Here is a 15,733-nt window from a genome sequence, read left to right on the forward strand (position 1 = left end):
TTAATGATATCAAATTTTTGTAATTTAATAACTTAAGTTTTTAAGTTACAAAAATTTTCTATCACTAACAAAAAATGTATTACAAGTACATTTATAATTAAGTTTTACGATTTAAATTAATTAGATGTGTTTAATTAATGAGACAGACAGAGAAAGGGGTTCGTGAGAGGTAGAGTTTAGAGGGAGAGAGAGTCATGTGAGAGGGAGGGGGAGGACGGGAGAGGGGGAAAACAATGGCGCGTAAAAAACAAAGAATGGGTAGATTGAAAAGGAAAAAAATATTTAAAAATATTTGGGTAGCCAAGGCGTGGGATAAAGTAGTATTTTTTATTTTTTTATTTAAAAATTATATAAAACTTTAAAATTGAATAATATTTGGAGGAGACAGAGGAGTGTGTTTTATAATACTTTATAATAATTGAAAATATGATAATTATTAGAGGATAAAATTATAAAATAGTTGATCAACTAATTAAGTTATGTCCAGAATTTTGAGAAAAGTTGAAGAATATTTTTTTAAAATGCTGTTAAATAGTATTTAAACTTGACAGTTTAACCTTTAAATTTTTAACATTTCTATAACTAAATAAACTATAGAAAGCTTAACGTTTGATAGTTTATAAACAGCAAAACCGCTTGGCCAAACACCCCTAGAAATCCACTCCCAAAATGACAGGAGCAGGAATCAGCCCCGCTGCCATTGTTAGCCATCACAAAGCTTTTAGAGCAGTGTTAGATTGGAAGAAAGATTCATTTCAAGTCCTCCACGACTACTTGAAATGGCAAGGCGGTCTGGCGCATGTCGACGTGCACGGCAACACGATTCTCCATTTTCTGGCCATCAACGGCAATGAATCTGCTTTCGAAGAACTCTCTGTCCTGTTGAGCAGCGAAATGCTGAAGAAAGGGAACTTGAAAGGCGACACGACCTTGCACGAAGCCGCGAGGTTTGGGCGACGCAAAGTCGTAGGAATCATATTGAAGAAGGATGAAGGCTTGGCTTTGGCACGCAATAGTTTGGGCGAGACGCCGCTTTACGTTGCCGTTGCATCAGGGAAGAAAGATGTGTTCGATTGCTTGATGGAACTAAACAAGGACAACGTAACAACACCGAGACATGACGGCTGCACTATCCTTCACGCCGCCGTCATCGGAGAATATTATAGTAAGTGTCTTCTTCTTACCACTCAAGTTGTAGCTTAGTGATAGCTACTAGATTCCAAATTGTATAATTTTATTTAGGGTTTATCTTCTCATGTTGAGCAGGTCTAGCATTGGAGATAGTGAAATCATTTCCAAATCTTGCTCAAGCACAGGATCAGAAAGGATTAACTGCACTGAATCTGCTAGCCAGCAGACCTCATTCCTTTAAAAGCCGGTCAGCATATTCATTCCTAAGTCTTGGAAGTAGATCTTACATCCCGGTGCAACTTATTCGCTGTTTGATCTATCTTTGTGAGTATTAATCTACGCTGACGGACATGTGTTGCTTTCTAATTATGTATAGGTTTGTTTTCTTTTCATTAGTTCTATGTATGTTTTGTATGCGGATTTGGTTTTTATGTATTGTACCTTGACCACAGGCATTCCACCAATGGATAATAGAACGTCGTCTTTGTGGCTAATCAAACTAACATCGGGTATTTGCTTTACTTATTCAACTTTATTTTGGTTTTGTTGTCACATAACAATATATATGTAAATTCTACGCACAAGCATCATGGTGCTTGTAGGTTGCTTTGCCAATAAAAAAGAAGCTTTATAGTACAAGCATTAGAGCTTTATCGATTCACTTCTATTTGTTAGAAGATTTGCTGAGAGAGAATTTTTCTTTGATTTAAAACTGTAAGAACAACTCTGCCAAATAGACTTTTTATTTGGTTAAAAGATAGAATTTCTTCTATACTTCTAAATCGTTCTTAAGGCTTGTTTATTACACGAAAAATCTTTAAGACTTTTGAGTGTTTTGTTGTCTTTGACAGTTACTTAATGATTTGAGTATGTTTTGTGTATATAAAACATTCAAACATAGATTTCTTTGTATTATAAAAGTTGTTTTAAGATACTCAGTGCGCACATCTAGAAGCCATACCTTTAGCATTGTCAGTAGATTTGAGTATGTGATTTCTACACCAACATTAACCAATTTTATTCAAACCTCCAAAACATCAACCTAGAGCAGAACCATGGTGAGTTGTATGTTTGTGCACCTTCAATCGAACCTAGAGCAGAACCATGGTGAGTTGTATGTTTGTGCACCTTCAATCGAAGGAACACGAGATAGAAAATTATCTCAAAATATATAAAAAGACTTGAATGATCCCAAATATCACTAAATTACGAAACAATTTTTGATAGAGGAACAGAGAAATGCTTACTTGCCGTTGGATGTATCTTCTTGCCTTCAAGAGAGTTAATTGCTCATTCTTCTTGGTTTAATGTAGGTCTCATCTTTTTTTTCTTAATCTACTCTTATACTTTATTTTTTGGATCAACTCTTTACTCTTATACTTTTAAGTCTATTGTTCTTGCAGGGTACAGAAGAGTGCTTAGAGGTTGGTTGTTCTAGCTTAATTTTTTCCTTTTACTTAAGGTCACTCACCAAGAAAACTATTCGTTTCCTTTTCTTTTCTTTTCTTTTTTTTCTCACCAAGTGCTCTCTAAGTGAGAAACTTTTTTTTTTTTTTTTTTTGTTGAAGATTTTACTTTCCACAATGTTATTCCTTGAATCTTTAATTTCTTGTTTGTGTAGTTTACAATTTGCTTAGAGGAGTTGATGATATAAAGCAAAAGCATACATTGGCAGTATTGCTAGCCAAAAGATTAATTGGAGATGAAGAAGATTGGAGCCGTTACACTTACGGTGAAAGAACAATGGAACCATGTAATAGAATGAGAAATCCGCTAATTCAGGCGGTAGAAAACAGCATTGAAGAGTTGGTAGCGGAAATACTAGAAAAATTCCCAGATGCAGCCTATACAGTGGACGAGAATGGAAAGAACGTACTGCATATAGCAGTGGAGAAGAAAGATAAAAGACTCTATGACTACTTGAAGACAAAAGTTCACGAGGATGTGATGCTAACAGCCATTGACAACCAGGGAAACACCATTCTGCATCTTGCAACAAAAGAAGGAAATGGTCCTAGAATTGTTCTTGATTATATGAACCAGATGGCATGGGACGTATGCTGGTTTAAGGTTCCTATAGCTAAGAAATTATTTTCTTCAATACATGCAATGTGATTCAATGAACGACTATTACATTACTTAGCCAAATGATGTGCTTACTTTATATTTTGATAGTCAACTAGGTAGAATTCAAAGGAAAAAAAAAAAACCACCATTGAGTTGCTAACTATTTTCTTTCTTTGGCAGCGGATATGGTATGATTCTCCCCCTAATTTCCAATACCACCGCAACATTGATGGGAAGACGGCAATTGAACTGTTTCAAAAAAATCATGTTAGCTTACGAGAAAACGCTGAGAAAACACTCAAAGATATGAACAATGGGTTGATGTTGGTTGCTACTCTTATTGGCGCTGTCAACTATGCAACATTGTTTACCATCCCTGGAGGTTTTGTTGACGATAACAATAGTGCGAGTTTTGGTCGTCCAAAGTTTTTTAGCACCAAGAAAGAAGATCAAGTTCTGTCATTCTTGTGGTACACTGGGGTAGCTCTATTTAGCGCTCTAATTGCCTTGACTGTCATGCTTTTGATTCAGTTGTCGAGGTTTACCAATAACGACTTCTTCATGATCTTGCCAGTGAGATACCTTGGTTCTCTGGCTGCTCTATTTATCTCCACCATCTTCACAATTGCAGCTTGTGCTCAGGCCTACGTTATCATCGAAATAAATGTCAACCCATACAAAGCAATGTGGCCAGCCATAGGTTTCCTAATCTTTATTTCAATGGACGTAGTGTACCGGACCTTTCATTACCTGTATTTTGCTTTTTGTTGTTCTGTTTTATTTGCTGGCCGAGAAGTAGCATACATCTAAGCCCTTTCATTTTCTTTTTCTTGGATAGCATTAATTTCTTGAAAAAGCATTCACTTTTTTTTATAATTTTTAATTGCTTTTACTGAATGGTGTGAGATATCTCTTAATTAAGAACGATCTTCAATTGCTATTTGCTTCCGTAGGACGAACCCAAAACCATCATTTCCAAGTTTTGGGTTGTTGAAGCGAGAATCTTTTAATCCATTTCAGAAGACAGAACGTTTGAACCGCACATTCATGTCGCTTTTTCGTTCAGTATCCGGAACATGGTATTAGATGAATGAATTAGGAAACCTAACGGGGTGAGTCTGTTTAACAACACAGGCAAAGTTTAAATTTTTTTATAATGAACTATAAATTACACGGACTGTCTGAACAAATGGAGGAGTGTACAATTAACACGCCACTGGTGGTGTTTGGATCTGCCGACACTCGGGTCCAAACCGCAGGATTATCCATTTCAATATGGCTCCTCTTCACTGGCACTTTTCACCGCTTCACTTATTCTTTACTTGGAAGTTGGAACATTGGCACCGGCTTTTTCTCCTCCTTTAACTCCATTAAACCGGTTTCGTCCCCCGTTAAGCAAAGACCACTAGACAGTTCTCCGAATCCATCTGTATAGACGGCCCAAATGGCAGCCTCAGGAACCAGCTCCACCGCCGGCGACGCCACCGTTAGCCACCACGACGCTTTCAGAGAATTGTTGAATCGACAGAAAGATCATTTACCTCCAGTCCTCGTCGACTACTTGGGGCGCCCGCAAGGGGGCCATCTGGGGCACATAGACGTCGACGGCAACACAGTTCTCCATTTTCTGGCCATCGACGGCGATGAATCCGCCTTCAAAGAACTCTCCGAAAAGGGCCTGATAACGAGCGAAATGCTGAGGAAAGGAAACTTCAGGGGCAACACGGCGCTGCACGAAGCCGCCAGGTTTGGGCACCTCAGTGTCGTCAAAATCATGTTGGAGAAGGAAGAAGGCTTGGCTTTGGCACGCAACAACTTGGGCGAGACGCCGCTTTACGTTGCTGTTGCAGCCGGTAAGAAAGATGTGTATGATTTTGTGAAGCAGAAACTAGTAGGCAAGGAAAACGATGTGACGAGGAGAAACGACGGCAGCTCTCTTCTCCACGCTGCCGTGGTCGCAGAATATTATGGTAAGATATTATAATAAAAATTTAACTGGTTAATCAATATTATTTGTTTTGATAAAGTTGTGTGATCAAACATTAATTAAGAATGAAAATGAATTTATATATGACCCATCTTAATAATAATTAAGAACAAATTAAGATGAGGTGGGGTTGTGGATTGCAGATCTGGCTTTGGAGATAGTGGAATCATTTCCCCATCTTGTAGGAGCACACGATGAGAAAGGAATAACTGCATTGAGTGTGCAAGCCAGCAAGCCGCTTTCCTTCAAAAGTGGGTCCGCGTATTCGTTCATAAATCTTGGTAGTAGATCTTTTATTCCCATACAGCTCATTCGCTGTCTGATCTATCTTTGTGAGTATCCATTCTGCCTTCACCAGTAGTACTCCTCCTCCTGCTAATTAATTGTCTGCTCCTGATCTCCTCGTATAATTGCTTTTCAATTAATTATTTTTTGTTTTAAATTTGCACCATATTAATGAAACAGGCATTATTCCACCAATGGATCAGAGAGCAATTCCCACAGGAGACGAGGAGAATCCACCTCGTAAAAATTGTTCATTTCTCCCACAACCAATTACGGAACTAAAATGGAAACTAATATCAGGTTATTTTCTGCTTTACTTATTCGACTTAAGTATTTACTTGCAGGCTTGCAGCCGTAATGCTGGGCTGAGATATGCCTCCGTTGCCTGTCTCCACCTTTGTTTTTATTTTATTTAGTTAATCTTAATTAGTTTTGGAATTTAATTTAGAATAGAAAATCAAAATCAAAATATGCATATATATATATATGTATGTATTTATGGGGGCATTTTGGTTATTTGGTCGATTCTTTTCACCCTACTCCATCAAAATTATTGAATATCAAACGTAACCACAGAATGGAATAACCTTTTTATTCCATTTTAGTTTCCATTTTTAGTCTTTGACAATATAAGTATTATTATGGTATATTGTCTTGGAAGTCATTGAATATAAATTTCTTATGATAAAAAAATATATATATTATTTGTACAAATAATTAGGTTATCAAAAAGATGACCAAAGACGCCAAATGACCAAAATGCCCTCACCCAATTTAATCTTGTTACTTCGTCGTTGTTGTTCTAAATGAATCTCGATCAAGCTTCATGAAGCCTGAACTTTTCCGTCAACGGCGTTTTGATGATCGATGATGAAATTCGATCAAATTTCATCTCGTCATTAGATATAGCATGATCTTAAAAAAAAATATCTACGAGTCCCTCCGTATTTTTTTCCTCACCTCTGCATTACAAATAATTTAGTTAGCCGCCCCATCCAACGCCTCCCCAGTCCTCTTTGGGCGGCGCCGGCGCTGCTACTATTTCCGCTTCTCCTACTCTTTGTTTCACCAACTTCGACACGTTTTCCTCATCAAATTGTTGGGTAGAGAACAGCAACAGCAATCCGGTAAGACGGAATAGTTTAGATCTGAAGAGAGAGAGTAGGGTGAGACCAGATCGCAAAGTCTGATATCCGAAATGGACTGTGATAATATCGGATATGGATTTGCGCCATTTTCTCCGGCGAGATATTATCACGTTCCATTTCCGATCTCCGACCTTGCGATCTCTTTGTGGAATATATCTGTGGAACAAACAGGTATGAAGTCTGGTGCGAATCGATTTTAATTTTTTGTTTTTATTTTGGTTAAATTTAATCAATCAACTAATACACATACACAAACACACACAAGTACTACAAATTTACAAGTATATCTTGGCTTGAAGAGAATTTGGCCTTTGCTATGTGTTTGCTTATGAAGCAATGAGCTTTATTTTGTTTACTCTTGTTAATTATTTGGTACTAAGGTGCATGTATCGTTCTTGCAGGGTACAGATGGATTCTTAGAAGAGGTTGGTTCTTCTAACTATTTTTGTTTTCTATTTTATACTTAAAATTGCTCTCTACAAAAGAAAAAAAAAAAAATCTTAATTTGCCAAGCAAATGAAACTCCCTAGCATTGTCTTTTTGTTTAATATCTTTTCTAAAAATAAAAGAAGTGCTATTGATATTAACACATTTACATGCTTTATATAAGAGTGCCATCCCATCCCAATATTCAAGAAACCAAAAAAAAGTCTATGCAAAAATTACCTCAAGTCTATAATTTAATGTTACTCTTTGGATGGACGTTTTCTTGTTGTGCAGTTTCCATTTTAATCAGAGGAGTGGATGACATAAAACAAAAGCACACATTGGCAATGTTGCTAGCCAAAAGGCTAATTGCAAAAGAAACTGATTGGAGCCATTACACGTATGGTGAAAGTTCAACCGAACCCTGGAAAAATCAAGGACAAACCGATCACTCAGTTCCTCTGCACCCTATTGAACGCCGCCCTAATTTGCATTTTGCTGCAGTTACTACTGCTAGCTCACCTAGAAATAATAGAATGAGAAATCCGCTAATTCAAGCTGTAGAGAACAGCATTGAAGAGCTGGTTGAAGCAATACTAGAAACATTCCCAGATGCAGCCTACACTGTTGACAGGAATGGAAAGAATATACTGCATATAGCAGTGGAGCAGAAAGATAAACTGTTATACGACTACTTGAAGACAAAAGTTCGCAAGGATATGATGCTGAGAGCCATTGACAACCAGGGAAACACCATTCTACATCTTGCAACAAAACAAGGAACTAGTCCTAGGATTCTTCTTGGACATTTGAACCAGATGGCATGGGATGTATGTTGGTTTAAGGTACGTACATGCATATATATGAAATTCCTTTCTCCAACTTATGTAACTGTTAGTTTATCGAATGATGCGAATCAATCGACACAGAGAACCAATTAAGCACAGAGAGTTGCTTATTATTATTGCTCTTCTTTGGCAGCGGATATGGTATGACTCTTCCTGTCATTTTCAATACCATCGTAACTTAGATGGGAAGACCGCAAGGGAACTATTTCAGGAAAACCATGTTACCCTGCGGGAAAATGCCGAGAAGGCACTCAAAGATATGAACAATGGGCTAATGTTGGTTTCTACTCTCATTGGTACTGTCAACTATGCGACATTGTTTAGCATCCCTGGGGGTTATGTTGACGATAATGAAAGTAAAAGCTTTGGTCGTCCAAAGTTTTTTAGCACCAAAAAAGAAGATCAACTTTTGGTATTTCTATGGTACACTGGGGTAGCTCTATTTTCCTCCGTAATTGCATTGGCAAGCATGCTTGTGATTCAGTTGTCCAGGTTTACTGACGACGACTTCTTCATGACCTTGCCGCTTAAATACGTTGGTGCTTTGGCTGCTCTATTTGTCTCTGCCATCTTCACAGTTGCAGCTTGTGTTGAGACCTACCTTATTATTGAAATAAATGTCAATCCATACTATCTAATGTGGCCACTCGTAGGCTTCCTAATCCTTCTTTCTATAGACGTGGTCTACTTGACCTTTGATTACATGTATTTTGCTATTCGTTGTGCGTTTTCATTTACCGGCCAGGAAATGTAACACCTACTCCGCCAAATCTTTTTGGTTTTCTTTAGCTTTGAATTACTCTCACTGCTTAACTGTTTGAATTATATATATCTTTGAGGGCAATAATTAATTTACTCAAAAACGCAGTGGTGATATCCAAATTTGATTTGAGTAAGGTTACCACATGTAAACACATATACCCACATGTGGTTTTGGTTTGAATAGGTCTAGTCTATTACATCATTTGATATTGGGATTTAACCAAATTACGGAGTCTTCAAGACTCTATTTTAGCCATTGGCTACCTAAATCTATTTTGGTCTGTCAACCCAATTGTGTAGTTGGCTTGATGTTAAGTTTAACCCAACTTTTTATTTAAACTATCGAGATTTAACTTTGTAGAGCTTCTGATCCATCCTAGTTTGATTGTTAAGAGTTTCACTGGGTGCAACTCTGTTTTGAGCATATCAGAGAAGATGGATATAGATAATTTGTCAAACCATGTTAAATTTGTGAATCTCTTATTAATATAAATTTATGTGAGTACATTACAAAAGTTAATCTTAAGTCTAATTATTTAACAAGTGATATAAAAGTTAATCAACTAACAATCAATATATTGCATCTGAATACCTAATAAAAACAATAACATTTCTGAAAATTGCACCACCAAGTAATCGAAATTTCGAATTCTCCACAAAAGTCACCCCCTTAGGGGACCCAAAGAGTACAACTGACGTAGCGGAAGCCTTCTAATAATCCGTTGATTCACTCACGAATACCAGATTATAGGACTCAAACAATAACTCATTGATTCTTAAAGAATACCGAATAAATTGAAGATAATTAAGGAAAAATCTCAACAGAAATTTTATTCAAAATCAATCAATTGATTCAAAACCTCCTATAACAAAGAATTTATAGGCTATAATTTGAAAAACATTCAAAAACCCTAAATCTCGAATCTTACCAAAAAAAAGCAAAATTGATATTTTATTACAGAATTAAAAATCAGCAAGAAATAAGGAAAATCTCTCAAAACGGCATGTAAAAATTCACTCCCTAATGAAAGTTATTAGGGAATCCATTATTTTCTAAAATAGAAAAATTGCTAATTTCAAGGCTTAAACGAAGGAATTTGTCTGAAAAAGCATAGGCCTCATCAGTGAATCTGATGACTCGAAATCATTAGCCCGATTTTCTTAAAGTTAGCCTTTAAAATCGCCCAAATCACACTTGTCATAAAATACTAAGGCCATCTCATCCACATCATTCCCTCCAGGGTAGAGGAAATTCGCCCTCGAATTCACAGCATCATTATCAGAAGAATCCCCATAATAAGGAAGCAGATGCTTGACATTAAAAACATCCACAGTACGAATATGGCTAGGAAGCTTCAAGCGATAAGCATTAGGATTTATTTTTTCCACAATCTCCACGGGTCCTATCTTCTTGGCAGCAAGCTTATTGTAGTCTCCCATAGGGAATCGATCCTTAGTTAAAACAACCCATACAAAATCCCTAACTTCAAATTCCACATGCCTTCGTTTGCGATCAACAACTTGCTTATACCGTGCATTGGAATTTTCCAGATTCTCTCGAACAGCTCTGTGAATATCCTGCAAACTATCCACAAAATCAATAGCTTTGCCATGAAGTTTTGTAAACTATGGCACAGGTAATAAATCTAAAAGACCCTAAGGAAGGACAAAAAACACAACACAAAATGGACTAAACCCGGTACTCCTGTTAATAGCATGGTTGTGTGTGAATTCTGCTTGGCATAATTTCTAATCCCAGCTCTTCACATGCTCACCCACCAAACACCGCAACAGATTACCCAAAGAACGATTTACCATATCCGTTTGCCCATCCGTTTGAGGATGATAGGCAATGCTAAAATTCAACTGAGTATTGACCATCTTCCACAAACTGCGCCAAAAATGACTAAGGAATCTAGTGTCCCTATCAGAAACAATAGACTCGGGTAATCCATGCAAGCGATAAATTTCTCTAAAGAACAATTGGGTGACATGCACAGTGTCCGTTGTCTTCTTACAAGGAAGGAAATGAACCATCTTAGAAAAGCGATCAACCACAACAAAGATGGAATCATTACCTTGCTGAGTTCATGGCAATCCCAACACAAAATCCATACTAAGATCAACCCATGGCTGTGTAGGAACCGGTAAAGGTCTATAAAGACCCACATTAGTGGCTGCCCCCTTGGAGACTTGACAAATCCGGCACCTTTGGACATATTTCTCCACCTCTTTGCGAATGGTAGGCCAAAAGTAGGAAGCTTGAACCAGTTGCAAAGTCCTGTCACACCCTACATGACCTTCTCCATGCAATTCCTGAATGATCTTCAACTGCAAACTGCAATGTGGGATACACAGCTGGTTGCCCTTGAATAAAAAACCATCATGCAGTAGAAAGGCTGATTTTTCTCCTGCTTGAACAGCTTGCAAAATAGAGATGTCAAAAGGGTCGCCCCTGCCCGAGTCGGCCCACAGACTTTTTAAAAAGGCCGGGCCTAACCAGGCCCTTTTTCCATTGATAGGGCCCGGCCCGTGTAATACCCCATGTTTAGATAAGATTGCCACGTAATTTTAATAAGTTTAGAACACCAAAAAAATTGATTTTATAGCAATTTTAGGTACCGAATCAACTGCAGGGAATGCCTCAGAGTGAAATTATCTAAGGAAAAGTATATAGTCTCGATGAGCGTATCGAGTTGGGATTTATGGAGTCGAAAGAAATCGGATCAGAAATAATTTTTGGTACAGTTAAAATACAGCTGCTATTTAGACTGTAAAACCGAATCGTAGTAGGAGGCTCCCGAAAAATCAACGAAACCCTAGGGGGGCCCTGGTTTTGCGTAACGAACAACCCTTCAGTGGTTTCAGGAGGAAACAACAGCCCGGTGAGGACACTGGGGCGAATTGTCATTTTTTACTAAGTTTTGAGTTATTAATTTTAGATTTTTGGTATCGTAATACGAATTAATTTGAGGTTTGAGGCTTAAGGGTATAATTGCAATTAGGGAATTGCACAAGTGTAATAGAGATGAAATTTAGAATTTAATGTGTAATTTTCTTTAATTTAATGTGTAAAATATAGTATAAAATATATATATATATAAGGCGTGCGTGCTGTGTGCCATGCCCTGCAAATCCATCTCATGCCCTGTGAATTAGCCATCCGCAATTTGCGCAAATCAGCCACGCGTCTGCAACTAAAGCTTACCTCTGCAACCTTGGAAGATTTTGCACGCCAAGTTGAGTAATGCCCAAGCTACATTTTGCTATAAATAGGGAGCTTAGAGAAGAGAATGGCGGGGAAATGGGAGAAGAGAAATGGAAGCATGGGAGAAGCTGGCCGAGAGATGCGAGAGAGAGGGAGTTTGAGTTTGGGAAAAGCCGAGGGAAGCAAGGAAGAGGGAGAGAGAGAGAGAGAGATGGAAGCAAGGTGGCCGCGGCCATGGCTGCCGCTGGTAGCAAGCCGTGGCCAGCAGCAGTTGCGCAACGCGAGCAGGGGAGGGTCGAGGCAGCGAGGGGCGGCTTGCTGATGGTGGCGCGACGATCGGAGGAGGCTGGGAAGGTTCGAGGGGCGGCCGAAGGGAGCTGGTGCGGCCATGGCAGCCATGGCTGCGAGCGGCGGTGCTGAACCAGCAACTAGCCGCAGCCAACGGCGGTAGCGTGGGGCTGCCAACAGCAGCGCAGCGGGAGCAGCAATGGCCGGGGAGGCCGACGGCGGGCGGTGAGGGCGGCGGTAGGCCGGAAGGCACGCGACGGCGTCGGTGGGCAAGCTGGTTCGCATGCGCAGGGCTGAAACAGAAGAGTGAGGAAGAAAGGAAGAAGAAGAAGAAGAAGAAGAAGAAGGAAAAAAGAAGAAGAAGAAGAAAAGAGAAGGAAGAAGGAAAAGAGAAGAAGTTACAGGTTGCGCGGGAAGAGGAAGAGGAAGAGGAAGAAGGAAGAAGGAGGAGAAAAAGAAAAAGAAGAAAAGAAAAAAAAAAAGAAAGGAAAAAGAAAAGGAAAAAAATGGAAGAAAAAGGAAGAAAAATCCCGAAAAAATTTCAAAAAATAGGAAATGATATTTCGGTAATATCTCGGAGATTTTGGCAAGAAAAATGGCCTGGGCACGCGTTTCAAGGATAGGGCACGCATATCGAGGAAATCGGAGATGCTGAATTAAGGTAAGTAAAATCTTCTAGAAAATTTCAGAAATTTAAGAATATTATTTTATGAATTTTCGTAGTGAAATATTTGAGAAAATATTTTTTAGAAATATATAATTTGAAATTATTGAGGAAAAATAGGAAGAAATAAAGAGAAATTTATAGAAAATGCCATAAATTATGGAAAAATAGGTTTTAATGTTTATTTAAATAATTATGGTGATTAGGATGTTTTAAGGTTGAATTTGAAGAGACTCGTGCAAATTTTGAGGATGGCACGCAAATCGAGGCGATGCAAGAGGCAAGGCGCGGATATCGAGGTAGCTCGATAAGCTTGAAAAGGTAAGTGGTACTTCCTCGAAAATGTTTTCCTCATATTGACATGCCTTGATATGTATCCATCACGTAGAATGCATCCATGACATGACTATAAAATGCATAAATACACGTTGATGTCATTAATCACACACGTATGAGGCCGTAGGGAGTACGAACTGGCACCGCTGCCTTACCAAGGGTGCACCCATACACCCCGGCTTCGAAAGAGGTGGTTGTTAAAATGGTAGGCAGCATGAGGGGTGCAGTTGACACCTACGATGAAAGACATTGCATACACTCATAACATAGCATTATGTACCCTTACTTAGATGGTTCATCATCTAACTTGGGTTCACCTCTGGAACATTCAACGTTCCAGTCGGGACTTGTAGAGATGATTCCGAGATTGGTGATATGTAGTGACGCGAGACGTCAAGAAGCAAGTAAATGTACCATGTTATGTTGTAATATGAGTAGTTTAAGAATTATGTACATTGTATTTATTGTCAGACGCTTATGAATTAACTTTGTAATGAATGTCATGTCTAGTTATTACTATATGAGCAGGTTCGATTCAGCTTCCGCTTTGTATTTATTTTCCAGTGTAGATATCTCGCACTAGATAAGGTCTTAGGGAATTTCGGGATAATGTAAAGATAAAAATAAAATAAAATAAAATAAAAAAAGACCAAATTTCCTAAGGCATAACACGCCCTGAAGAAGTGGGCTGTTACAGTTGGTATCGGAGCTTAAGATTTTTGGAAGCCCTAAGTGACTCGGATGTAGTTGAGATCGGAATTAAACCCTATTTGGAGATTAAGGAATAGTAATTTGGAGACTTTAGAGGATCTGGTAGAACTAGTTAGTAGAAACCTGAAGTGGAGGCTTAGGGGAAGGAGACTAAGGGTTCGTAAAATGAAATCCCTATTTGGAGATTTGAGAATAATCGATTGAAGTCTTAGAGGTTATTGAGGATCTAATCTTGCTAAGCAATAGAATGACCGGTCAAGATAATCTAGCCCTTGAAGTTAGGATCTAATGATATGATTCGCGTGTAAGGTTGACTCGGTAACCATTACTATAGATCTGAGAGATTTGGAGACTGTTAATTTGAGGTCGTCAGTTGAAATCTTTATAATAAGATAGGATAACTATGGTTATCAAGGATGATTGGATCATGGATGATTAGTCTGATGTGACATTACCTAGTTAAAGAATTAGGATCAAACAATAAAGAATTTTCGAGAACCATTTAGTGTAAGATCAGAGATCCAACAGATTGAGCTAAACAAGAAACCGAAAATGGTCAAGTGATAACAGGTGAGTTGCGTCAATTGATGAGATGAAAGTGGTGCAACCAGTAGGACTCACAGAGATGGGACAAGGAACCCTAAGAGTGTCTAGGGTCTAAGTTCCAATAGTCTAGGGTGCGAAGTGTGCCACTAGCTGATTGAAAGAGGCTGGAAGCCTAGGGAATCAACTCGAAATGGAATAAATTGAATATAGACCAAGTGTCGTATTTAAATAATTGTATTAGGGTTCGTAGTCATCTTGGGAGTTGGTGACACGACGCACAGTGTGAGGCTCAAAGGATAGAATACCCCAGTGTCTAGTATGGCAGTAAGATCAAGAGATGGTCGTGTGCCAATAAGTCAACTGGGCCTAAAGAACAAAAAGCGAGAGTCGGTGGGTCCTCGGTAAATGAGATTTCAGGTAGTAGAGCGTGGCTAGTCCAAAACTTTGATGATGAGTTGCGAGATGGCAATCTCAGTTCGAGGAAAAGTTACTTGTAGGTCGTATTGACCCTAAGGAAGGATGATGAGAAACCTAGCCAACCGAAGTTGTGACTACGATTCAATGTGCCAAGTAAGCTTGAGGAATCAAAAGTCTTAAAGATAAGTCATACCTTCTACATCAGTATGGGGACCTGAATCATTATTTGAGGTTTAAGGTATCCTTAGGTAAAGAGTTCCGGGAAGTTTTGAGGCTCGGTTCTTTATAAGAAATGATTGGAGCTAATTAACGCAATCTGGTCCGGGATCTTCAAAGATGAATCGATCTGGGATTTTCGAGGAATTTCCCCCTAAGGGATGAGAATCTAAGGACGTGTGATGAGACTTTAAAGTTTTCAAAAAAAAAAAAAAAGAAGAAGAAGAAAGATTGGAAGGCCCTTAGGTAATCTCGTTAAGGAAATAGAGATTGATTTTCTTAAGTTATGAAAGTCATGAGTCAGTAAGAATCGGGATACTATGGAAGACGTAAGTACCTACCCACTCCAGTTAGCGGGACGGTTACGGCTTGATGTCTTGTTTGAGAGAGACAGGTAATGACAGATGTTAGTAATAGATCGAAATCTATTGGAGATCTAGAATTTTCAATAAAACTCATGTTGGACTAAACGATTAGTCTAGATAACCCTGATGGGCAAATCAAGAGATGTGTGGCTAGACGATCACTAAAGTGATGTAAGCAAGTTAAGAAATTAAAGAGCCTGTCAATATGTGGTACGGGCACTTGTGGTTAATGAAAAACCGTGAGGAAGTTGAGGAAGTAAGAGAAATATCAGAATGTGCTCTCGGAAGATTTAATAGGATTATTTCTTAATTATCAATAAATAGCTTG

The 15,733-nt window shown here is 38.5% G+C and overlaps 2 protein-coding genes across 3 annotated transcripts in view; both read left to right on the forward strand.

Annotated features, from left to right (window-relative positions):
- The window catches only part of LOC127790701 (protein ACCELERATED CELL DEATH 6-like), a 45,284-nt gene extending 36,578 nt beyond the window's left edge, over positions 1–8,706 (forward strand). The window contains exons 1-6 of one of the 2 annotated variants that reach the window (XM_052320317.1): positions 4,549–5,168; positions 5,329–5,517; positions 5,651–5,770; positions 7,020–7,043; positions 7,339–7,889; positions 8,026–8,706. In XM_052320317.1, coding sequence (XP_052176277.1) covers positions 4,643–5,168; positions 5,329–5,517; positions 5,651–5,770; positions 7,020–7,043; positions 7,339–7,889; positions 8,026–8,646 — 2,031 coding nt within the window. In that variant the 5' untranslated portion in view covers positions 4,549–4,642 and the 3' untranslated portion in view covers positions 8,647–8,706. Of the gene's footprint in view, positions 1–4,548; positions 5,169–5,328; positions 5,518–5,650; positions 5,771–7,019; positions 7,044–7,338; positions 7,890–8,025 lie in introns of those variants that run through there. The other variant, XM_052320316.1, reaches the window with a different exon arrangement.
- LOC127790706 (uncharacterized) lies at positions 666–4,054 on the forward strand. The gene is made up of 6 exons (XM_052320324.1): positions 666–1,165; positions 1,267–1,455; positions 1,584–1,640; positions 2,535–2,555; positions 2,753–3,201; positions 3,379–4,054. The coding sequence occupies exons 1-6, from the start codon at positions 670–672 to the stop codon at positions 4,006–4,008; spliced, it is 1,842 nt and encodes a 613-aa protein (XP_052176284.1). The 5' UTR covers positions 666–669; the 3' UTR covers positions 4,009–4,054.
- Positions 8,707–15,733: the final 7,027 nt, after the last annotated feature.

The sequence above is a fragment of the Diospyros lotus genome, chromosome 14 (genome assembly GCF_014633365.1).
Source record: "Diospyros lotus cultivar Yz01 chromosome 14, ASM1463336v1, whole genome shotgun sequence".
Classification (NCBI taxonomy): domain Eukaryota; kingdom Viridiplantae; phylum Streptophyta; class Magnoliopsida; order Ericales; family Ebenaceae; genus Diospyros; species Diospyros lotus.